This window comes from Mesocricetus auratus, unplaced genomic scaffold (genome assembly GCF_017639785.1).
Source record: "Mesocricetus auratus isolate SY011 unplaced genomic scaffold, BCM_Maur_2.0 Super-Scaffold_100008, whole genome shotgun sequence".
Lineage (NCBI taxonomy): Eukaryota > Metazoa > Chordata > Mammalia > Rodentia > Cricetidae > Mesocricetus > Mesocricetus auratus.
This window is the reverse complement of record NW_024429192.1, coordinates 18,400,758-18,420,758: the sequence shown is the minus strand read 5'-3', so window position 1 is coordinate 18,420,758 and position 20,001 is coordinate 18,400,758. Positions and strand designations below refer to the sequence as shown.

Here is a 20,001-nt window from a genome sequence, read left to right as displayed (position 1 = left end):
AGTGGCAGGCAGTTGTGAACTGCGGCACATGTGTGCTGAGAACAAAACTCAGATCCTCTGGAAGAGCAACAGGTGCTTTTCACTGCTCAGCTAGCCTTCCGTTCTCACCTTCATCTTGTTTATCTTAAACTAATTCCCATTGCGTGATTTGTCATACAACTTGGAGATACTTTATTATAATGAGCAATATATTTGGCATTACAGTATAAACTAATGGGAGAAAGTGTCTGCTGAAAATTTTAACAGATTTCCTTCATGCTGTGCCTAGCTTACTTAAAACTTTACAGTGACTGTGTGGAGCCCATTCCCTATGGAGGGTTACCTTTCTCAGCCATGATATAGTGCAGTGGGGGAGCGCTTGGTTCTGCCTCTACTTGACATTCCATACTTTGTTGACTCCCCATGGGAGGCCTTACCCTTTCTGAGGAGTAGATGGGGGCTCGATGGGGGAAGCAGATGGAGGGGAGGGAGGGGGAACTGTGGTTGGTATGTAAAATGAAAATAAACCTTTAAATAAAAAATTTTAAAATGTCAATTAAAATTATAATAAAATTTACCAACAATTTTCTAAACAATCTTAATTTAAAAAACTATGTTCATTGGGAGAAAACATATGACTAAAGATACATAATTTTGGGAACTCGAAGCTCAGTTAAACTTTAAGATCTGGCCCTGAGTGATAGCACACACACCTTTAAAACCAGCTCCCAGGATATTGAGGCATGTAGCTATCCACGGGTTCCAGGCCAAGGAGGGCTACATAGTAAACTATTTCCAAACAGCAAGAAAAGATAAAGACTCTAAGTCTGGATATGCATTGATTATGCAGTCTGTTTTTTAAGCTCTCAGAACTGTGAAGCTGGAAAGAACCTGTGCATGTTAAGTGTTCACTGGATGCCTTTGTTCAGTAGAAATAAGGAGTAGGCTACCCATAAGTTTATTTAACTTTCCTAGATTGCCCCCATAATGGATAATTTTGCATGTTTTGTTTGTTCTGTTGTTTTCCTAACTGCTGCCTTAATCCTATTTAGAAAATATTCCCCCCTCACCAGTTTAACTCAAATAGGTAGTTTTCAAATTTTCTTGACTGTATACTTGAAGTTCAACTTTGTTTTCCTTTCCATGTTAGGTCCCTTATCGCCTCCATGCTGTTTTAGTTCACGAAGGCCAGGCTAACGCTGGGCACTACTGGGCATACATTCTTGACCATCGTGAAAACAGATGGATGAAATACAATGACATTGCTGTGACCAAGTCATCCTGGGAAGAACTAGTAAGGGACTCTTTTGGTGGCTATAGAAATGCCAGTGCATACTGCTTAATGTACATAAATGACAAGGCACAATTCTTAATTCAAGGTAAGATGACGTGTCGTCACCATTATTATTATTGTGATTTAGAGACTGCTTTTCAATTTCTATGTGTGAGTGTTTTATCTGCATGTTTGAGAGTGCACTTTGAGAGAGCCCGGTGCTTGTGTGACCACCAGAAGATAGGAGTGGGTCCCCTAGAACTGGAGTCCCAGACTGTTAATGCGAGCCACTATGTGGGTATTGGGGACTGTACCAGGTCCTCATGAATAGCAAGTGCTCTTGACTGCTAAGCCATGTATGTAGGAAGCCCCAGGGTGAAGGATTTTGAATAGGACTTTTCTGTGACGATTTGGCTGTGTGATGAATTCACTCAGAGCATAGAGAGTGTGATAAGTCGTTTGCATTGACAGATGTGAGAAGCTGGATTGAGGAAGTATCACAACCCAAACTATACTTGAGTAATGGGACCCATGCAGTCAGACTGTACTCTCAGCTAAGTAGTGAATGTTTTCCTCTGTAGTAATGGGACCCATGCAGTCAGACTGTACTCTCAGCTAAGTAATGAATGTTTTCCTCTGTAGTAATGGGACCCATGCAGTCAGATTGTACTCTCAGCTAAGTAGTGAAGGTTTTCCTCTGTAGTAATGGGACCCATGCAGTCAGATTGTACTCTCAGCTAAGTAGTGAAGGTTTTCCTCCTTAGTGAGATGTCTTTAGTTACTCTGTGCACACGTTGGCTGACATTTCACACTCTGCCCAGCACAGAAGCCTTTTGTTTCCTGCCTGACCTTTGACATTTCACTTACCACCATTGTCCAATTTGAACTTCACATGCTTTACTGATATTTGAACTTCACCTCATTGCTTCTTACAAAGTCTTTTGTAATATTCCAAAAATATTTGTTCATGTGTTCTCAAACAGATTTCTTCCATTGGACAGCTGTGTTTTTGACCAGTCTTGCACCTTGTAATATGGCTGGCTCAGAGCCAAAGTCCCTGTGGGTCTTTTTATTTCTGTTACTCTAATATAGGCTTTGCGATAAGAAGACTGACCCAGTAAAGGGTCCGAGGAGATTTGATCATCTTTCCTTTGGTATCTCCTGACTAGGCTATCTTTTTACAGTTCATGTGTAGTATAAGTTGACTAAGTACTAGTTGCATATTGTTTCAGAACATCTTGCTGCATTGACAAGCTTCATGAGTTTATGTGGTTTTGTGATAGTGCTAATTCCAAAATGAGACAGTTTCAGTTCTGTGTAGAACCTATCAAAACCATGGAATGCTTCTTACTTCTGTGAAGAGGCTACTTCCTGCATAAACAGAGATTGGATGCTGTCTCATAACAGCAAAAATGATAATACATCAGTGCTAAAGTCACAGAACGTTTTAATCCTGAGCTCCGTCTCATAACTACTCTTTAGAGTCTAGAAACGTCTATCCCTTAGGTCATTTTTAAATAACCATGCCATTGTTTGTCTGAGCACTTTTAGACTAGTAAAGAAAACGTTGGTGATATTGTTTGCTATAATTACATGCAATAACTAATAGTCTGCAGTGTGTATTCCATTTGAAATGCAATCGATTTTGAGCTTTGCATTTTTCCTTTAACTCTTAATTTTATAGTAGTTTTTGAAATATGATTTGCAGAGGAGTTTAATAAAGAAACTGGGCAGGCCCTTGTTGGAATAGAGACATTGCCACCAGATTTGAGAGATTTTGTTGAGGAAGACAACCAGCGATTTGAGAAAGAACTAGAAGAATGGGACGCACAGCTTGCCCAAAGAGCATTGCAAGAAAAGCTTTTAGCGGCTCAAAAGCTGAGGGAGGCGGAATTTTCTGCTGCTACAGGTTTGTTCATTTTTATTGTTGTATTTTATTATCAAGTAATAACATCGATTATTATCATGGTTTAACATAAGTTAAGCTCACTGATATGTTCAGTAGTAGGGCTGTGTGCTCAATACCCAATTTAGAAAAAAAAGACAAAATAAGGTTAGCCAAAACTAAATATCTAAAACTGTCTCCCGAGCTATAAATGGTACATAGGCACTAAAACTGGCACATGCATAAGAAGTCAAAAGATGAAGTTTACCTGCAGACAAGTATAAAGCAGCAGTGGAATGGAGTAAAGGTCTGGCGCTCACCATGCCCACAGACCAGGTCTTCCTCGCCCCTGGGCAGACTGCAGTGCACACACATTGCCCTGTTCAAGACAATCGCTAAGATTCCTCGGCCTGCTGTGAGCCACCTACTGGCCTCTTGGGAGGAAGCAGGAATAGCTGTGATTAGGGAAGATGGAAATCCACTTACTGGGTCTGTTAAGAAAGCAAATACTAAAATAACTCATATTTATTGTATAATACTGGAATAGCAACACTCAATTTCTTTCTTTTTTTAATTGAGATTACAAAGCAGGGTTGGGAATATAGCTCAGTAGTAGAATGATGTGCTCAATACCCAATTTATACAAAAAACAAAAACAACAACAACCAAAAAAGAATGCAGATGGATTTTTGAGGAGCAGCAAAGTAACAAAAATATAAAGACTATGGATATTCAGGTCACACAAATCTCTTGGCCTAATTGTACTGAGGTTTTAAGAAGCAGCCTCTGTATAGTGCCAAGCATGGCATGGCATGCTGTGTAAGAAGTGGTCATGTTGTCTAAGAGGAAGTAAGCAGAGTGTGTTGGCGTGATGTGAGAAATGAGAATGGAAAGTCTCTCTCTCTCTCTCTCTCTCTCTCTCTCTCTCTCTCTCTCTCTCTCTCTCACACACACACACACACACACACACACACACACACCCCACACTTTTTTCTCTTTTGAGACAAAGTTTCATTGTAGTGATGGAGAACTCATCTCAGTCCAGGTGTTAGCCCAAATTCGTGGTGATGTTATTTTAATACTACATAAACCTATGCTCTGTTGCTGAGGAGTTTACTTGGCAAAATTCAGTATGCTAACATTTCATGACAGCTTTTGTCTCATAATTAGTAGAGAAAATGTAATGCTTTTGCCACCTTCATGTTTCTCATCCTAGTTTTCAGTGTAAGTAATTTGTTTAATCTGCTATAGTATTTCTAGAATATTAAAGAGACCTGGTATGTTGGTTTCTTGGGTATGCCCAGGATTACAAATGACTAGTAGGAATAATGTAGGAAACTGTTCAAATGGTACAGCAGGGTGATTTCCTTTTCCTTCTTGCAAATTTTTCTCTATAAAGTTTCAACAAAGTAGCCAACTAAAGATCTGTAACTACTTAGTGATATTTCAATAAAGAATATTACTGTCTTAGGGTGAAGATACACCATATTTCTATAAAGGAAACATTTATCTGGGTGGCTTACAGTTCCAGGGGTTTAGTCCACTGTCATCATTGGTGGGACCTGTTGGCGTGCAGACAGACATGGTGCTGGAGAAGAAACTGAGAGTTAATATATCTTGACTTGCAGGCAACGAGCAGTGGTCTGAGACACTGGGTGTCGCTTGAGCCCCTACTTTCTCCATCAAGGCCATACCTATTACAACCAAGCCACACCTCCTAATAGTCCCACTCCCTCTGAGTTTACGGGGGCCACAATTAGGATATACAATATTAATCAAATTACTATTTGTTGTTTTCTAAATCTAGCAGTATTAGCTATCCAGTACTATTCATTGCCCACAGAAACTAAAATGGTTGATAAACAGTGTTAACTTGGTACATTTCATGATCCATCTTTATCCTGTACTACAAAGGCAAACCTACCCAAATGCCCTGATTCAGAGTCCTGGCTCAAAGTTCTTTACAACTGAAAATAATTTAGGAAGGCTCTAGAGTATGCTTTTTAATAATCTGCAGATAACTCTGAGGTGGACCTCTTAATCATTGTAGCTATGGACTGTCCTTATCTAACCCAGGATTCTAAAGCAGGGAGTTGTATCTCCTAAGTTACTATTTCATGTATTCTTCTCCTTGACCAAGTGTCTGATTCTCACAACAGACAGCACACTCAGATTCAAAGAAAAGCAGAACAAGAGAAGAATTTATAGGTAGAAAATGTTGTAAAAATACTTAGGAAATACACTACAAGGGTTCATAAATTTATGCAAACTAACAGTAAAATCCCTCTCTGGGTCTTTTCTATTAACTCAGGCTTACAGGTTCAAAACAAGGGAGGTAAAATAAGACCAAATAGAAAGCAAGTGTCCCTAGTACGGTCCTGTTCCCAGGGACTATGTGGTATCCTTTTTTTTTATCTCCGTCATTAGTTTAATGAACACTATGTAGTATATGCATGTTCTTTGAATGCTTCTGAATTTGTTTTTTTCCTTGGAAATTTCAATAATTTTGATTCTTAATAAAAGACCTGGTAATTTTTAAAAAATACTCTTTGATAATGTCAGATATGAATAAAATGTATTTAAATCTTATCCAGCCCATTTCCCAACTCTTCCCTCTTTTTTTCTTGACCCACTATGTCCAGTTAATGCTGTCCATACTTGGTGGGCATTGAGCTCCATCCACGTGAGAATGTACAGTATACCACAGACTGCCAACTCTTAAAATATAACAAAGCAATGTCTCATAGAGAAACAAATTTTAAAGTGTGCCTGGAAGATATGGCTTTTGGTTATGGATTAACTTGAAGTTGAACTCAGGTTTAGAAACCTTTATTATTAACATTACACAGTTGAGCTTACAGACCCAGAAATGAAAAGATAAGAGTTCCACAATTGTTTGCCCTCAGCCAGCCTAACATTGTTCTCTCAGTGCTGTGCTTAGGGAATGATTAAGTGCATTCTTAGAACAGAGAAGATGCATCTCTCTGTAGTAATTCTCTTTATCTCGGTCTGTATGTTCCTAGGAAGTCAAGGGAAGAAACAACTCTTTTTTTCCTTGAGCATCCACTGATTCTTTGATTACTCTTCTAGGACGGTTAGCTAGTCCTTTCTTTCACTGTAGCCTTGTTGCTCATACTATCACGTGGAACATTCCTACAATGGTGACATTGCTGACAATATTTATGATTGTCTGCTTTTCAACATCTTTTTAATATCCCAGCGTCTTTATGACTCCTTTCATGATCATTCCAATCTGTTTTCACTACCAAGTTTTTTATAACCCTTCTTAGGTTGTACTTTATTTTAACCTGCTTATTAATAATGATTTATATAAAGATTTTCATGAGTCTTTTATTTGTCCTTAAAATTTTTTTCTGAAAGCTATTTCTTCTGCCTGCACTCGTTTCATTTCCAAAATAGTCCTGACTACAAGGTTCAAGACAAAAATCCGTTGGCATATATTCTAATGTGTTTATTAATAGCGCTGTCCCAAGTGAGTATATTGGGTCCACAGTTTATTTGTAAAAGGTTATAAATATCATTACAATTAACATTAGATAATAGACTGTAGATTTACCTTGATTTCTGAAGAAATTAAATAGATGAAATATATATGTATCAGATTTTTAGTCCAGCCAGAGAAAGTGTTCCTGGATGATATTCAATCAAAATCATTTAATATTACCCATAAGTTTTTTAGAATCACATTTATATATAAAAAACCTTTATCCCATGAACTATATAGTGGATTTGACTATGTTCATCAAATAAAGAATTCTTACTCTTAGGTGCTTAATATCCATAAACTCTAGGACTGCTAATTAGATCAGTGTCTGACCAGATTATTTTCTTTGCCCTTACTGTGCTAAGATCACTATTCTGTTAGCCATTATTCTTGCTATATGCTGAAAAGAAACTGTGGCAAACACACGAAACACTTTGTCAGCAAATCTCTGCGAAGTCCTGAGTATAAAGCTTAAGATGCCTGCAGGAAACCATCCAGAAAGAAATGCTCTGTCTAGTTGGAATTAGCCTGGGATTGATTCTACTCTGTCCTCAAAAGGGACATTGAACATACCAGCCCCAATCAGGAAGTAGTTAACGTCTCTCCTTTCATGCTTTAAGCAGTCTCCCTTCTAGTTTTCCTTATAGTAAAAATCACCTCTCTCATCACAGTATCCCAAGTCAAAAGCTTGGGATTACCTTCGTGTTTAACTTCTGACTCCTAATGTGGCTTCCAAAAAACACGTTTGCGTCTCGTCACTTCTGTCTGCCTTTATTGCTGTCTGATATAAAAAATGCAGGCATCCCGTTTAATATTGCTCAATAGCTTGCAGTATCTTCACTGACCTCAATTCTACTTCCTTCTGTAATCCATTATTCAAAACATAACTAGTACAGTTTTCTGTGTGTTGGAGCTAGAACTAAAGGACTTCATTCTGTGGGCTAGAGCTAGAACTAAAAGACTTCCTTATTGAGTGATTTGTGATGGTAAACTTGTCTTGTTGCTGTTGTATTAAAGCTTTTCCTACCTCTTGTTCACCTCAAAATATTTATAGGACTCAAGACTGTCACCACTTTGCCCACCAGCATCCTCCCTTGGTACCTTCACTATTATGCAATACAATATCTAAACCACCCTCATTACTTGGATGTCTGTGTTTCCTTTGGGGGGAAAAATCATTAACTTTGGGTATTGAAAGTTACCTTATCCTGCATTCCATAAACTAAATTGCTTATAACACCTTCATTTTATTTCCTGACTTTATTGTTATCATATTGTTAGATTTAGTTGTTTTTCTACTGCTGTAACAAAACACTACGGCCAAGGCAACCTATAAGAAAATATTTAATTTGGGGCTCAGAGTTCCAGTGCATTGCAGTTCATGATTGTCATGGCAGGGAGAATGGTGACAGGCTGACTTAGAGCTAGAGCAGGAGCTGAGAGCTTGCATTTCCCTGGAAATGGTGTGTGATTTTGAAACCTCAAAGCCTGTCTCCTGTGACACATCTCCTCCAAGAGAACATGTTTCCAAACCCTTTCCAAGCAGTTCCACCAGCTTGAATCTAAGGAGCATTCTCATCAAATCACCCCTTTGACAGTTATTACCCTTCAATTTTTAATTAGTGACTTTGTGTATAATTAATTTAAAGAGAAGACATTTCTGTCTGTTGCCACTCCTGGAAACTTAATGTCTAGCCTTGCACCAGGCACACAGTTAGGTATTTAATTAAGGTTTGTTGTTGAAATGAATGCCCACACATGTGTATTGAAATCATAGTACTACTTGTTGAGTGATATATGTTTGGATTATAAAAGTAAAATGTTACTGTAGCTCTGTTGTGTTTCATGGAATAGTTGAACAACGAATGACTCTAACCCCAGCAGCAGTTTGGGGAATTTACCTTGTCATTCTTCATGTTCATTCTTTTACTTAAGTGCTATTTCTGGTGTTCTATTAAGTTATGTTCCTATTTGTTCTGGGCCTTGGGAAATTAGCAAAGGGGAAATAGCATGTCTGCTCATGAGATTTTTAGTGTGTCGGGTGATAATAGCTTTAGTAAAGTAATACTTAGCTATAATTGTGGTAAAGTTGTCTTTAAATGGTTAAGTTCTATGTTATAGTACAGCAAGGGTTCTCTTGCTTTAATGATTTTCACTCTGAGAAGGAGCCATTTGCCTTTATGATGGAGCTTCTCCATTGTCATATTTTGAGAGAAGACAGAGGTGTTACAAGATATCCCTCCATACCACAGACTTATTCAAAGCAAAATCTAAATAAGGCAAGGCCTAGGAACTATGCTCTACAACTGATACTTCAGCAAGTAAGCAGGTTTCCAGGAATTGAGAAAACTATGCAGAGCTGATGGGCGGAAGGCGAGCTTCTCTTTTAGTGTGTGCAGAAGTGATAGTGTGTGGGCCTTTTCGAGTAGAGGACACAAGGTGACGCTGGGAGAAAAGACTGAAGCCCAGTGATGTAAACCTTTGTAGGTCATTGGATACTCAGAGTACTGTTGGCTATGATCTGGAGCTCAAAAGTTAGGTAGAGCTGGAAGTACTTTGAATCCTTCTCCTGAATGGTATTTGAGGGCTCAAACTCACACTGGCACCAGTGTGGCAGCTCGTCATTGTTTTCTCTTCTGAGAGTACTCAGGTTACAAGGAGCGAGACCAAAAAGGAGATGTTAGGGTTCACTTAGGCTCAAGATTTGTCAGACAGATGGGGAAAAAGCGAATTTGTACTCCTTGTAGAAACACATACCAAAATTGCTATGGCAGACGATTCTCTTTTTGACAAAATCTGGAAAATGTGCTTACATAAGATATAGTGGGCGTATATTTTTTAGTAATTGAGTGCTCTTGGTTTTCTTCTTTTCCTTTTTGTTGGTAAGTTCTTGCAGCATATTGAAGGTCACATTTGACAGCACATGACTTAACTTGGTTACTGTCTAACTTCTTAGTTAGAAATAGGCTTGTCTTATTCATCTAGTGTCTTGTGGTCTGTGTTAGATACACAATTGATTCTTTTCTCCTGAAGCACAAGCAGGAGGACCAGACTATCTAGAGCAGCCATCAAGAAATGACTTCTCAAAGCACTGGAAAGAAGAAACTATCCGAGTGATTGCCAAAGCATCCCATGAGCATGAAGATAAAGGGCCCGAAACAGTTTTGCAGTCGGTAAGAACTTTCCTTGTGGCTCTTGGAACACAGCATTCCTACAGTGCGATGGAAAAGCACCCTGTCTGGGAGGCAGGGGATGCTGTGGCCCTGCCATGGCATCATCTGGGAGTGTGGGCTGTCATTTCCTCAGCTTATGACTTTAAGTAAAATTCTTTCTCAAGTTTCTGTTTTCCTGTTAGAGGAATAAGAAGACTCAGTGATTATAGACTAAATTGTCCATTTGACTTGCAATTTACAGAGAAGTATAAAATTCAATAGCAGTTTTCATGTTAATCCCCCTTTCCCTGTCTGTTATCTGCCAATCCTGGAGTAATTAGGAATTTAAGAGAGTTGTCTTTGTTCCATTGAAAGTGCTTCACAAGAAGGGAGAGTAGTATTAGAGAATAAATGTGATGTGCAGTTTGTGAATATCCTGGGTAGATATTGTTGCTGTCATCTTACAATAATGGAGTTAACAATTTGTTTTATGGGAGCAAAATGAGCACAGAAATATGGGGTTATATTGTCAGTGAGTGTGGGTTTGGAAAACATATGTCAATTTTGTACTGCAAAATCACCATGTCCAGGAGCTGAAGAGATGGCTCAGAGGTTAAGAGCAATGGCTGCTCTTCCAGAGGTCTTGAGTTCAATTCCCAGTAACCACATGGTGGCTCACAACCATCCATAATGAGATCTGGTGCCCTCTTCTGGTCTACAGGGATACATGCAGACAGAATACTATATACATAATAAAAATATAAATATTAAAACAAAACATAAAAACACCATGTGCATAGTCAGCCCACCCCAGTTTTAGTAGTGAATATAACCAGGCCCCATGCAGGCTTTATGGAAGCTCCTTTAGGACCTGAAAATTGTCTTCATAGGGAAGTAAAGCAACTGGGTATTTTAGAACTTTACATGACTGTCAGTAAGTCTCAGCAGTAGCCTGTTAGTATCTCAGCAATAGCCTGTTATCTTACAACCTCCAGTAATTAAAGTCTCCAGTAAGACATTTTAGTAGCTATGTTGTAATGGGATAAGTAGTAACCAGAAATTCTTTTACTTCCACTTTCAGCTTGAAAATATAGTACAGCCTTCTTAATATGAAAATTAATTTAAGTATGTTTTATTTTATGACTATCAGTTCTGTAAATGTCTTAGAATCTGTAAATGAATTTAAGGATATTTGGTAACTCTAAAAAAATTTCTTGGAAAATATTTTGCTTCACAAGTCTGAAAGCTCTGCTCTTGGGGGCCATGGGAACAACCTGGAAATAAGAACAGACAGGAGGTATGATGAGAACACTTTTATTGTTATAAAATTTTTACTTGGGGTCTTTACTTGGTGGCTTAATTTATTATTTTTTTTAGAGAAGCAGTTAGAATCTGAGTTTATTTTCCAGTTATTAAGTTATTAAGATTTTTATGCAGATTCAATATCAGGGGTTGATATTTTGAAGCAAACCCAAACAGATACCATTATTGTTACTTGGCACATTAAAAAGAAATCCAAAACATAAGATCATCCAGGGTTAATCAAAACACAAAATCATCTGTAGTTAAGGGTAACCCCATATTTCTTAAATCAAGTTAACAAAATTTTTATAGAGTGACTTAAATTATTAAAGCCTAAGGTTTATCATGCTTTTAGCTTGTTTCAGAAAACAAACAAAACATGATTTAGTGTAATGTAGAACTGTTTAATTTTAGTTCAGCTAATTGTAAATATTTTGACTCACACATATCATCACATAAATTTGCATGACTGAGACATCTTGGTGTGGGTACCATCTTATAAATTAGCAATGTACTGTCTCTTATCTACTTAAAAAACGAAGAGAATATGATGGAAAAGTTACTTGTTTTCCATATTGGTTGTCTCATGAAATAGTGCCTCCATTGACTCGGTTGTCTGAAATCTGAACTTGTTGAAGTTGTAAACTTTGACTATCTGAGTGGCTTTTGTCTCTTGGTCTCAGGGTTTTTGCTTAGGAACCTGGCAACCATTTCTCGGCATATTTTTGCATTTTTACTTAGCATGTATTAGAAACTGAAGTGTGAAAGTTCAGACTTTAGATACATGTTTCTGTGACTTTTATGTGTGGATTTCATTCAGTTCTTGCTAGACATAGGATCTTATAAACTTTTTACTAATGTATGAGGTTTTTTGTATTACAAATTTGAAGTGATTGTGGAGTTATCACGGGACTGTGTTTTTGTTTTGTTTTGACAGCAGGCATCAGGATGCTAGTTCCTTCACCTCGATTCTAGGTGTCTCACAAATACACAGTACCTTAAGTTCCAGTGTAGAGTAGGCATGACTCCCGGCAAAACTTTGAATCGCAGAAGCAACCAACAGTCTCCAAATGTCCAGGCAGCTTTCTTTTCTGGAGAATTGCTTTGATTTCCAGCTGAACACTTTGGGACATGTAAGCATGTTGTAAGCAGATTACATGAGGGAATCCTTATGCCTGGTTTCAGTCGTTGGCCAGTGGTCATCACTGACAACTTGGCCTTCTCTTCTTTACCTATTGTTTCTAACTAGAGCTTTGAGGTTTTTAGTATGGTTGCAGTGCCAAGTTTTGTGTCTTGCCTCTCTTTATTTATTCACCTAAACTTACAAGATGAATATTTTCTCATGCTATATACTCAGTAAAAACGTGCGGAATATTTCTCCACTCAATAATTGAAATTCTGTATACTTACCCAATTCCATTATACATTTGATTCTACTTTTACATTATTATAAACAGGGTATTATAATAAAAAGTTTCTATACACTTTACATGTTTTCTAAAATAGATTCGCTGTATTTAATTATTGTATTAAAGAGGGTGTCATTAAAAGGCCAAAAGTGATACCTGTTATCAAAACGAAACAAAGCAAGACATACTCATTTACTCCAAAGTCACTTCAGTTTTACTGAAAGAAAGAAAACTGAAATTTACATAGTTTATGCTGGCTTACATTTCTAGTCAGAAGTAAAATTATAGCTCTGACACTTTATCACTCCCTTCTATGAGAATATTTTTACAAAATCTTAGTGAGTTTCGGGCTTTTTAATTAATTCTATTATGGTAACCAAGGACCTTCCTAATTTTGTAGGCTTTGCTTACTTTTTGTTAATTTGTTCACTGTGAGATTTGAAGTAATAAAAAGTGAAAAATAAGCATTTACTTTACTTTAGTGCATCCTCAACTACTTTATGTGAGTTTTGTATAGTTAAGAACCTCTATCCTTCCTGCATTTATCATTATTAGCATCATGCTTTTGAAACATAAAATGGCTTGTTTTTTGTTAATTCAAATTCCCCCCAGGTAGTTGTTTTACAGGGACCCTATAGGTATTTTCTAGAGGTTTATATCTTCTGTTTTTTTTAAGGTTCATTTCACTTTTAATTATATGTCTGTGAGTCTCTGCATGTAGGTTTGTGTACAAGAGAGTGCAAGTGCTCAGGGAATCCAGAAAAGGACAATGGATCCCTTTGAGTTGGAGTGAGAGGTGAATGTGAGATGCCAGACACGGATGCTGGGAGCTGTACTCAGTGTCTTTGCAAGAGCAGTGTGTGCTCTTTTCTGCTGAGACATCTCTTCAGCACCCATCGGTCTTTTAAAATGATACAGTTTTAGATTGGTTTGCTCCTAAGAAATTCATCACTAAAGTCCCAACATGGATCGTAACTTTCGGGCTTACAACTCACTCTTTTGAATGGAGACTTTGTATAATCTCTCAAGTACCAAAAATATTAACAATTCTTAATTACAACAAATACATCTCTATAAAATTTGTGATAATAAGATTGGTTTAGACTTATTACAATATAAATTATTCAAAGTAATTTAATAAAATAATGCAATGATTTGGGCATATCTGCCATTTGTAACAGCTGTTAAGTCCTAAATACTTAAATGCTAGCTCATGGTTCTCTCTACAATGCAGGGTGGCTATTTCCTTTCAAGATGATGAATATTCAGATAAGTAGAGCACCCTGAAAGTGTTATAAAAGTAACAATTTTAAAAGAAACATTTCTGTATAAAAAAAGACACATTTCTTTTAAACCATTACTTGTGGTTTTATTATTGAAGTCTATTTGAGTAATGGTGGAAGATATCTAAAACATTAAAATTCATCTATATGTCAAATAGAAATAAAACATTAGTATTGTTATCATATTTCATGTTAGAACTAGTGTTTGATTTTGCTAAGGAAAGTTCTGGTTCAGATGGCAGTGACTGAAGCCAGCTGCCTAAGTACTTTGAGCACTTTTGACATCTGCTGAGTGGGAAATAGTATGTGTAAGTTATAACCTGTGGTTAAAACAGGACGGTGTGAAAGCTTTACCCTTGCAAACTTCTAGGTTTAGAGTAGGTCATAATGTTACTTTCATAGAAACAGCAAGAAGGCCATTCGGGAGTAACGAGGGCTGTTTGCCTGCTTTGAGTACTATTGTTAAATGCAACTCTGGTCTTTCTTATTTTTAAATACTTTGTGAAAAGCTACATTAAACGTTTGGAGTGCAAAGATAAAGGCTATAGTTTTATACTGTAGTTTGATTAATGAATTTGCCTTTAACGTTTATTTTTAAGTGGTTTCACTTTGTACCTAGTAAATACATATTTTAAAAGAGGTTATGAGTCGGCTCATGTAAAGCGAATGCTTCCATTGTTGTCTTTTCTAATGTGCATACCAATGATTTTCTTCTGCAGAACCCTGAAAATACCACAAGCCAACCACCTGCTAACCAGCAAGCTGTAGAGGTGGAGATCCCTCATGTAGGGAAATTTGTGGTTGAGTCAAAGGAGGGAGGGTATGATGACGAGGTACCTTTATTGCAGTGTGTGGCACTCACCATTGCACTCGCTCTGTGCTGACTGAGGCATAGAAACTCCTTAGGCATCACCTTGGGCATGTCTGCACTCACATACTTACCATCTGTCTCGTGCTGCATAACATACAGTTGTGCCTCCTATCCTCCTATGGTGTGAAACCTTGCCACTTACTAACAGGACTTGGAGGTTAACTATAAGGTGAAGAGGTAAGCTTAGAGAATAGGTAGGAAGGTTGATGTTATGTTTCTGAAACAGCGTTGTACAGAAATAAGTTCAATTTACTCTCAGGCTGACAGATTGCAGTAAGAGTCACTTAATTGTATAATAAACATTTCACATTTCAAAATAATTGCTAGTTTCCTAGCCTGTTATACTTGTATAATTTCTTTTCTTCTTTGCCCACCATTGCCGACCGCCACAGCAGAGAGCCACACAGCATGATTACACGATGGATAACTGATATTTTTGCCTCTCTAGACTCAGTCTGTAACAGCGAATATGATGACTGGAGGGCACCACTGAGTGCCTAGCCGTGCTGTCTTTCCCGTGGGCACCCCCTTCCCACTTCTCTTCTGATTATGTCATCCTAGTTGTCCCAACAACCTTCAGGCAGTTTTGTTTCTCATGGTAAATTTTTCTTTAATTCAGTTGAAGTTGAGATGTTTTAGTTTATCAGATTTTTGCCATTCCTTGTCAGTATTTTTTTCCTTGAAATTCTTAAAATGGTTCTTGTCTGGGTTTGAGAGAGGGCCAGATAAGAAGTCTTTGAATAGTCACAGTGGGGATAGTGGAGGTGAGGGTGATATGGGACAGAGAGATTTGTAGGATAACACAACTTTTTAGTGTTTGTGTCAGTGAATGAGAATTGAATGTGTTTAATATGTTTTCCAAATATCATTTATTGCTCCAAAATGTATTCCTGAGTTTTAATTGCAACTATATGAGAATTAGTCATCAAACTTACAAGCCTTACAAAGCATCTGTCCCACTGTGCCTGAGAAGAGGTGTCTACTGAGGGCCTGGATCTAAGAGCTAAGATGACAGGATGATTTGAGGATTTGCATAAGCACCTCCAAGTATAATCAATCCAGAGTCAAACTCTGAGTGAGTTTTGGGGAAAAGGTGGTAATGACCATAGCCTCTAAACTGCAGTAAGGCAGCTTCATAGTACTTAACTTCAGAGATGTTTTATTTTTCATTTTACATACCAACCACAGTTCCCTCCTCCCTCTCCCTCCCACCACCCTACCTTCCCACCCCACCCCAACCCACGCCTCAGAAAGGGAGTCAACAAAGCCTGGCACATTCAGTTATTTTAAATGCAAACAGCCAAGAATGAGCCATATTTTTGGGAAACAACAGCACTTAAATATTGTATACAGTATTACTAGTGCTATATTACATTGTTCCATGTGTGCACTTGAAACTCATCTAGACTGATTCATTTTCAAAGAAGTGCTGGCTTACAATGGAGCACCTGACTGCTTGTTTTCAGTGTGAGCTACTTTTGGCCTTTGTGAAAGAATTAGGATTATTCACTTAACACTAACTTTGGTGGTCAAGCTTCTGTTACATGCAGAGTTGTGGGTTTCCATGGACTCTCTTGGCTTCCTGGCTTAACAGAGCATGCACCTTGAGACTTGTTAAGCTATATGGGCAGAAAGCTGCTGCTCACAGACATGGAGGTGGTACAGTTGGGCAGAGGTTCCCAGACCTGGAGCAAATGTACATCCATTCATTTATTTACTCAGGGTTGTTGCTTTTTCCAAAACAGTTCTCTTGGAGAAGCATTCATTTTTCTAGCTTGTCGGGGGGGGAGGGTGCCTGTTTACTGTTCTTGAGAGGATGCCTTTTTACAGACTGCAAAAAGGCATCCTGTAAACCAGCTGTGCCACTAAACAGTACAGATGACTGAATGATGCTTTCAGTTGTCCATGAGACAACATTGGCTCTTTTATAAATGCATCCCTTGATTCGTCAACAGCAGTGAACAAAGCACTTTTAAGTTGCATGTAAATAATTCGTTTCACTGTTTTAGGTTTGTTTTATTGTTAACCATTCAGAAACTCTCACTTTCAATCTCTGTGGCAGATCATGATGACACCCAGTATGCAAGGTATTATCATGGCGATAGGTAAATCCAGAAGTGTGTATGACAGGTGTGGTCCTGAAGCAGGGTTCTTTAAGGTACTATTAACATCTTATTTTAAAGAAATGTAATGTTTTACAGCATCTTGTTTCTTTAAACAAAGTTCTGTTTTCCTATCTGAATCACAACAACAACCTGGTGTTTTGGGAGCTGCTTGTGTGTAAGATTCCAAGATTCTTTTTCTTTTTAATGCAAATAATTCAACAAAAACCAGAACGTTTTACCTGAGTTACTACAATGGTTTGTTTTATTTGTTGTTAGTAATTTAATTAAAAGATTAAGGATATTGAAAGGTAGTAACCGGACTGTGTAACTGCGTCTGGTAATAGTTTGTTTCTTAGCGTTTAGACCATGGGCTGGTTGGCATTTGAATATGTTTTCTTTAATTTTTCTATTTGATACTGAACCAGTTCTTTGGTGGTGTCTGAAAATTATTTAGTTATTTATTATCTTTTTCTTCTTGTTGCCCACTTGTTTTTCTCTTTTCTGAATTTTTGATATTCTGTCAACTCAAGAAGAAGGAGGCCATTGAATTGATTTCCTTTTCGCTATCACATGCTTTCCCTTTTAAGTACGTGAGCTCTCCAAAGTTTTCCTTTTTTTTTTTTTTGTTTGTTTGAAAGATGAGAATACCAAATGTGTGTGTTACTTTTTTAGATTTACCAAAAGAGTTCCTGTATGTGTATGCGTGTTTCCCCTTCCTCCTCCTAAGGGCTGCTTAAGTATTAAGAATGTCTGTTTCAGCCTGGCCGTGGTGAGCACTCCTTTAATCCCAGCACTTGGGAGGCAGAGGCAGGGAATCTATGTAAGTTTAAGGTCATCCTTGTCTACAAAGTGAGTTTTAGGACAACCAAAACTGTTAAACACAGAAACCCTGTATCCAAATAAATAAATAAATAAATAAAAAAGAAAAGAAAGAAAAGGAAAAGAAGCCAGACATTGGTGACGAATGCCTTTAATCCCAGCACTCAGGAGGCAGAGGCAGGCGGATCTCTGTGAGTTTAAGACCAGCCTGGTATACTGAGAGAGTTCCAGGACAGCCTCCAAAACAATACAGAGAAACCCTGTCTCGAAAAACCAAAAAAAAAAAAAAAAAAAGAAAGGAAAAGAAAAGAAAAATGTCAGTATCTACCCTTTTTTGACATTAAAACTTCCCCTTTATTTTCTACACTTTGTCATCATCTACTGCACTTCTCCAGAGCCATACCCTCCTGCTAGTGTTTCCTCAGCCTAGTGTATAAAACATATGCAGCACACTTATTTGCCTCCTCAATAGGTACTTTTGAATTTATTAGAATTAATCATTTTTTCTGATCGTCCCTAGATTTTTGAATATCCAAATTGAAGTGTTAAATTGTAAATTTTCTGGCAAACTGGTCCCAGGACAAATTGACTAGTATCTTAAGATCTCATGCAATAGGTTAAAAAATAAATAAGAAAAAAATCCTTTCTTTTTTTGGTTTTTACGAGACAGGGTTTCTCTGTATTGTTTTAGAGGCTGTCGGTCCAGCCCAGCCTCGAACTCACAGCGATCCGCTTGCCTCTGCCTCCCAAGTGCTGGGATTAAAGGTGTGTGCCACCACCGCCCGGCTAAGAAACCCTTTCTTAAAAGACATAAAGGTCATGAGAAAAAGAAGGAAGAGGGCATCCAGGCATTCAAATACATTCTGCATTTTCAATGGCATTGCTGTCTGTGCTCTTTATAGTTGGCTTAAAATATAGATGGTATTGTTTCTGCCTCCTCCTGTCTTGGTTAGGGTTTCTATTGCTGTGAAGAGACACCATGAGTAACTCTTATAAGGAAAGTATTTAATTGAGGCCCTAGCTTACAGTTTCATATGTTCAGTCCATTATCATCACGTTAGGGAGCATGGTGGCACGCAGGCAGATGTGGTCCTTGAGAAATGGCTGAAAGTCCTACATTTTTCATGCAACAGGAAGTCAACTGACTGTCACGCCAGGGGAAGTTTGAGCAAAAGAGACCTCAGAGCTTGCCCCAGGAGTGACAAACTTCCTCCAACAAGGCCACACCTCCTCAGTGTCACTCCCTTTGGAACCCGTTTTCTTTCAAACCACGCACCTCCCTTTTGTCCTTCCTTTCCCACACACATGTTTGGTTTTGTTGTCGTTGTACTTTTCTGTATTTGTCATTGGCCCCTCTCTCTACCAGTTCTCTCACTCACTTTTATTTTAAATGTGTCTTTTTATTATTGCTTTATGTGTCTGTTGTTTCGCTTACATTTCTTCTTTGCACACCTTTCACTCAGGGCCCACAGATGCCACAGGAGGGCCTCAGATTCTCCTGGAACTGCAGTTACACATGATTGTGATCTCTCATGTAGGTGCTGGGAACTGAACTCAACAGCCAGTGCTTTTAACCACTGAACCAACACAGCCATGATATTTCTGAAAAATCTTTTTACAGATTAAATTTGAAGTGCTGTTAAACAACTGTCATACTCCTTTACATATATTGATTTTTAGTTTTATTGACAATTGTCTGACATTAAAGCATTACAGAGTTTAATCTCTGACTAAAATGTATTTGATTTAGTTTAGCATCATTATCTTCTCAGGAATATTTTGCCTGCTGGTATGTATGATAACTCTTTGCTCTTTTATTTATTTATTTGTATGTTTGTTAGTAAGTTTTTTTGTTTGTTTATTTAGTTTTTCCAGACAGGTTTCTAGGTTTCAAAGCTATAGTTATTTTAACTCACATTGTAGACCAATCAGGCCTTTAACTCACAGAGCTCCTCCTTCCTCTGCCTTAGGCTAAAGGCGTGTGATATCAGGCTTCACGACTTTATTCATTTTTTTCTATTGTGGAAATTTTTATTTCTTCATGTTAAGTGAGATAAGATAATGTATTCAATAGTTTGCCAGTTATATTTTGTTTATAATTTGCATTTTATACTTATTTTGGACATGAATGTTAACAAATGGCTTTTTTCATAGATCTATATCTGTATGAGTGCTTCTGAAATCATATATATCACTAATTCTCCTTTCATGTTTTCAACCATAATTCAGATTGTAGGATTTTAATTCTTTTCAAATAGGAAAAGATCTAAAACTCCCAAATAAACTTTGTCTAACCATCTTTTATTTTATACTAACTTACAATGCCATTTTATCATATGATAATTCTCCATAGTAACTGAAATTGATTGTGTCTCTGTATTCTTTTGGTGTATGTAAGGCAATGAACATATTACCTCA

At 37.6% G+C, this 20,001-nt stretch overlaps 1 protein-coding gene across 3 annotated transcripts in view; it reads left to right on the top strand.

Annotated features, from left to right (window-relative positions):
• The window catches only part of Usp25 (ubiquitin specific peptidase 25), a 98,083-nt gene that overhangs the window by 66,775 nt on the left and 11,307 nt on the right, over positions 1-20,001 (top strand). The window contains exons 16-20 of one of the 3 annotated variants that reach the window (XM_021226083.2): positions 1,130-1,358; positions 2,961-3,161; positions 9,676-9,815; positions 14,508-14,621; positions 16,722-16,817. In XM_021226083.2, the coding sequence (XP_021081742.2) occupies positions 1,130-1,358; positions 2,961-3,161; positions 9,676-9,815; positions 14,508-14,621; positions 16,722-16,817 (780 nt within the window). The remainder of the gene's footprint in view (positions 1-1,129; positions 1,359-2,960; positions 3,162-9,675; positions 9,816-14,507; positions 14,622-16,721; positions 16,818-20,001) is intronic. The other 2 variants (XM_040750568.1, XM_005068216.4) reach the window with 2 other exon arrangements.